Source organism: Acyrthosiphon pisum, unplaced genomic scaffold (assembly GCF_005508785.2).
Source record: "Acyrthosiphon pisum isolate AL4f unplaced genomic scaffold, pea_aphid_22Mar2018_4r6ur Scaffold_20908;HRSCAF=22505, whole genome shotgun sequence".
NCBI classification, from domain to species: domain Eukaryota; kingdom Metazoa; phylum Arthropoda; class Insecta; order Hemiptera; family Aphididae; genus Acyrthosiphon; species Acyrthosiphon pisum.
In genome coordinates, this window is record NW_021770316.1 from 4,709 (window position 1) to 10,411 (window position 5,703).

The following is a 5,703-nucleotide window of genomic DNA, read 5'->3' on the forward strand; positions in this document are numbered from 1 at the left end:
AAGTGAATCATCATACCCTAAGTCTTCAAAACCATCATTAATATCTAACATTATGGCTCAAATTGAACAGGAAGAAAAACATGGCGGTGTGGCATCCTTTCAATTTAAAAAGAGTATTCTATACCAATTAATATTAATATATTTTTAGATCAGCGCACACAGTATACATTCCAAAAAAATCAACCCAAAGCTGTAAGTGTTGCAGCTCCAAGTGAATCATCATACACAAAGTCTTCCAAACCATCATTAATATCTAACATTATGGCTGAATTTGAACACGAAGAACACAGCAATACTTCAAGCCTCTCAGAGAACAATGATGATGACGATAATGAATTTTATACAAATCTCATTAGTGCGATAAATGAACGTAATCCATTATGGGATCATCGGCTTCCTATGGCAGATCGTTATGAGCCGATAAAACAAATGCTTTGGAATGAGATTTATGTCGCACTGAATGGTTAGTTTTAATTCATCTACAATCTATAATCTAATACTTCATTATAATTTTGATATGAATATTGAATCTATCCAGGTATATATCCAATAGAAATTTTAAAGAAAAAATGGAAATACTTGAGGGAGAAGTATGTCAGGGAAAAAAAAAACCAGCAAGTGGTGCTGCAGGAGGGAAAAAAAAAATTTGGTGCCACATGCAGTCATTGCATTTTTTAAATGATGTTATTACCAGCAATTATAAGTAAGATAATATAATAATGAATATTAAAAGGGAAAACAATTTTTTTTTTTTGAATAACAAATGTAATTTTAGGTACTAATTGTCAAATGTGCATAACTAAATTTTTTTTTTTTTTAGAACTACAAGCAACATTCCATCATTGACCGAGAATATTTCACATGTAGACAAAGAAGACTTCAATGGACAGAGCGCTAAACCTACTAAAAGTAATTAATACTTATATATTTATTTGCATATTATAACAATTACTAACTATGAATTTTCAATCTTAAATTGTCAACTTATTTTGTTATTTTATGTAGTTCTGATTAATATTTGTGTTTAGGATCAAAGTCTGACACTTTTGAAGATTCGATTTTGAAAGAATTACGTGAGTCCAGACCTGTTGCTCCATCTACCAATTGCACCATCGAAGAAGACGGGGACTTACATTATTGTAAATACTTAGCCTCACTAATGAAGAATATTCCAAAAAAAAAAAAATAGCTTTGCAATCAAATCTTATTTGCCAGGTAAATAATTGTTTGGAAGACTGAAAATTTTGTTTAATGTCTATACCTACTAAGTATTTGTTATTATTATTTTTATATAATTTGTATTGTACTGGAAAGTTTAACAAATTCAATTTTGTAATGTTTTTATTTTATAATGTTTATCAATTGTGCTATATTTAAGTATTTAATCTATCAGGAAGAGACTGTATGATTATTATTTTTTTTATTGAATATTCTACAATTAATTCAATTTTGTAGTTTTGTTTTTGTTATATTGAACTAATCAAGAAAAAAGTAAAGACTGTATGATTATTATTTGTTTTGTAATTTTTCCTATACTGGGAAGTTCTACAAATTCAATTTTGTAGTTATGTTTTTATTTTATAATGTTTATCAATTGTGCTATATTTAAGTATTTAATCTATCAGGAAGAGACTGTACGATTATTATTTTTTTTATTGAATATTCTACAATTAATTCAATTTTGTAGTTTTGTTTTTGTTATATTTAACTAATCAAGAAAAAAGTAAAGACTGTATGATTATTATTTGTTTTGTAATTTTTCCTATACTGGGAAGTTCTACAAATTCAATTTTGTAGTTATGTTTTTATTTTATAATGTTAATCAATTGTGCTATATTTAAGTATTTAATCTATCAGGAAGAGACTGTATGATTATTATTTTTTTATTGAATATTCTACAATTAATTCAATTTTGTAGTTTTGTTTTTGTTATATTTAACTAATCAGGAAAAAAGTAAAGACTGTATGATTATTATTTGTTTTGTAATTTTTCTCATACTTAAAATTCTACAAATTCAATTTTGAAGTTAATATGTTTATGTTTTTGTTTTTATTTTACAATAAATAGTTTAATAAATTTATGGTTCAAATAGTTATAAATTAATTAATCTTTCATATTGGAATAAAGTCGCACCTTCAGCTGAAAAATAGTCTTTAAGTTTGTCTCTTATTGCTTTAGCGTCTGCTGTGTATGTATTAGTTCCTAATCGGTGGACTGGTTCTAAAGCTCCCTGTGGTTCCTACTGATTGCTTTGTTCGGTGTCCAAAGTTCCACTATAATACCGTACACCTAGGATACATTCAGGTTAAAAAATAATCAAATAGTATTAAGTATTTTTTTATTATAAGTACCAGCATTGTTTTCAGACAGTTTTACAAAGTTATGCAGTACAACAGCAGCTTTTGTAATTGCATTAACAGTTTTATGTCCAGCAATTATCGGTTTTCTAAAAATCCGCCATTTTGAGGCCATTAACCCAAAAGTGTTTTCTATAGTCCGTCTACCTCTGGAAAGCCTGTGTAGACAATTTTTTGTTTACAATCATTAGAATATTTAAAAATTATTTAATTCTTGAGACAAACCTATAGTTAAAAATGGATTCCTTTAATGGTAGTTTTCGTTTACCTCTTCCTGGATAAGGGCGCATAAGGTTTGAAAGTAATGGAAACGCTTCATCCCCTAGCGCATAATATGGAATTGGACCACTGTTTTCATGTATTTCTTTATCAGCTGGAAAATTTAAATCATTGTGTATGAAACCCTTGCCCATTTCAGAGCTTGAAAAAACTCCACCATCGCTGCATCTCCCAGCTGCGCCAATATCGACTAACGTAAAATTATAATTGGCGTCACACATTGCCAACAGTATAATACTATGGGACCCTTTGTAGTTATAGTGCTCAGATCCACTGTTAGCAAATGCCTATACAATTATTAAAAAGGTAATTTTTAATCATTTAAATAAATACTATTAAAAAGTTAATAATTATTATTACCCGGTGTATAATATGTTTACCGTCGATGCTGCCAATACAATTTGGCACTTGCCATATTCTCTCGAAGTCAACAGCTAATTGAGCCCATTTAAATGTATCTGGTACAACTAATACCTATCATTGGAAGTTATAAAAATAATGTCTATAATTCACTATATTATATATTGATCACATACGCAAAGCTGGGCAAATTAGTCACTTTTTTCAACTAGTTAAAGTTAAGTTACTTTAATATAAAAAGTAACTAAGTTAGGATATAAGATACTTTCTAAAATTTTTCAAATTTATAACTTAATTAGATAGAAGTTAGTTTGGTGAAAATACTAACTTAAGTTAGACTAGAAGTTAGAAGTAAGTTTTTATATTAGTTCAAAATATAAATTTAAAATACAATTTTTTTAAATGTTATGTATTACATAAATTAATCATGAAGTACATTAAATTCAACTAGTTAAATTACAAAGTTAATATGAATTAAATTAAAAAAGTAACTTTTTAACTAGTTACAGCTTTGTAACTTTTCTCCAACTGATATTATATCAGGCCGACTTGGGAAACGCTTTATTTTGGGTCCAATTAGACACACCAACTCTTCAAATGTGCTGGCAGACATTCTAATAAAGTTTTGGTACTGTTCAAGTTTTGGTAAGTTCACTAGTTAAACAATGATAATGCCCGTGTACCATTCTTTCTTTTAAAAAAGGTTGAACATGCCATTTGGATTTTGATCTAGTAAATCATAATTTAACATTAAAGAACAATATATAGGTATAGAAATAAAAGATTGTATAACCTCTGATTTTTCTTTTTTTTGTGTGAAATGGCTAAATATACAAGCAACACATTTCTTCGATGAATCTTAATAAAATAATTATACCATTGAAGTTCTTGATTTTCCATCATATTTTTAAAATTTAACAAATTAAACAGAGTTGACGGTAAAATAAAAACAAAATGCGTTTAAAACTTTAAAAAAATTTAAGAATAAAATATTAGCACAAATGATAATTAAATTATAATATGTATTATGTATTTAAATATTTAAAAAAGGCGGGATATCCTTTGTGTACCGTTATCAAGAACCACATATAATAAAACCATAGTTACCAAAGTAACCAGTGTAAAACGTTTTGAAGACCGTTCGAATCGAAAATTTATTTGTCATTTGTGCACGCACACGTGAACGTGTATAGTGGAAACCCTCCTTTAAGGTACTTGACACCTGTTTTACTGTTTAATATAGTTTAGGGTATGGTAGCAAAAGGCGGTTAAAGAAAAAAAGATGTAGGTAATCTGGTAATTGGTAATACTGTAATTATAAGTATTAATGATAATAATGGGTATAGTCATTAGTCTTTATTTACTCATTAGTCGTAATATAGAGCAGTAAAGTTGAGATTCGTGACCATTTACGTCAGGATAATGATATTATTATACAAATATACAATATTATACCTCCCACCAAGAATGCAAAGCATTGCTGCGGGTTCGGCCTCCCCGAAATCCGAAATTGAAAACCAATGCTTATGTTTATAATAATGTTTAATGACTAATGAGATATTATAATTATTTGGACTTGGGATTATTTTTGAACTTATAAATAAACTATAGAATACCTATTGTCATAATTGCAGACCTCAGGCCGCTGCAGCTGCGGGTAACGCATAAACAAGATTATTCCAATTTCCAATACAACAATAATTACTGTACATTGCATGAACGTTTTGTGGCATTTCATACATATTATGACACTTAACAGTTAAAACATTTAAGTAATATTTCTTTCATTAAATATTATTTTTATGGAAAAAATATACAATATTGCATTATTGTTGCTTACTACGGACGCATGTTATGTCCAGAAAAAAACGGCCAGAGCCCAGAATGTAGACTTGTCGAATGTTAAATAACAGAAAATAATATTACAAAATTGAAAACAACCAGAATATAAAAAGCCCAGAACGTATTTGAACAGAAAATAAAATGAACGAAAATAAATACTACAGAATGTAAACTGACAAGGGGATAACACCAGTGCTATCACGACTATCTACTACCACGACATTGTATTACTCCGAAAAAATATTTTCATTGTCAACCATAATACTGCTTCGATATCAATTACTTCGAATATAAACTATACCGATTATATATTAAATTACTCCGACATATTTGATGATAGAGATAACTACATGATAAGTAAAAAACCTATTCATTTCATAGTTTTAGTATGAATTTGGTAAAAAATATAAATGATAAATCACGGTCCGCGTTTCCACAATATAGGTAGATCTCAGAATTTTTTTTTATAATATACAGGCCCCAGATACCTACTTATGGGCAGTTGTGGCCTTATAATTAAATTATATATCCCGGTAAATAAGTAGATACCTATCTATCCGCCCATATCTTTACCTATGAAATAATATAACACAATATAATTTATTATTAAGTAATTTGTTACATTATACTGTACAGCAAAGCCGTAGCCACTTACCCTACTTTTTTTATGACATAATAATATAATGCAGCGGTCGCCAACTGATGGTCCACGGTAAAAATGTGGTGGTCCACAGAAAAATTTGAACATTATTTGTAATGTTGTGAGCTTATAATCGTAATATACAAAATTAGTGTATAATGTAACTGTATGTAGATTCAGTTTACAACAAATAAGAATAAACGCGTAATATTGTTATTATTACC

The 5,703-nt window shown here is 28.4% G+C and overlaps 2 protein-coding genes across 2 annotated transcripts; one reads left to right on the top strand and one right to left on the bottom strand.

Moving 5' to 3' along the window:
* The first annotated feature begins 30 nt into the window (after positions 1-30).
* On the top strand, positions 31-1,248 carry LOC107883321. Its single transcript, XM_029492122.1, has 4 exons — positions 31-86; positions 149-463; positions 539-909; positions 1,029-1,248. Exons 1-3 carry the CDS (start codon positions 53-55, stop codon positions 676-678), a joined length of 489 nt encoding a protein of 162 aa, XP_029347982.1. The 5' UTR covers positions 31-52; the 3' UTR covers positions 679-909; positions 1,029-1,248.
* An 842-nt stretch (positions 1,249-2,090) lies between these two features.
* LOC103308920 lies at positions 2,091-2,946 on the bottom strand. Its single transcript, XM_016803094.2, has 3 exons — positions 2,584-2,946; positions 2,353-2,516; positions 2,091-2,290 (listed from the first exon to the last, which is right to left on the bottom strand). The coding sequence occupies exons 1-3, from the start codon at positions 2,856-2,858 to the stop codon at positions 2,241-2,243; spliced, it is 489 nt and encodes a 162-aa protein (XP_016658583.1). The 5' UTR covers positions 2,859-2,946; the 3' UTR covers positions 2,091-2,240.
* Between the last annotated feature and the right edge of the window lie 2,757 nt (positions 2,947-5,703).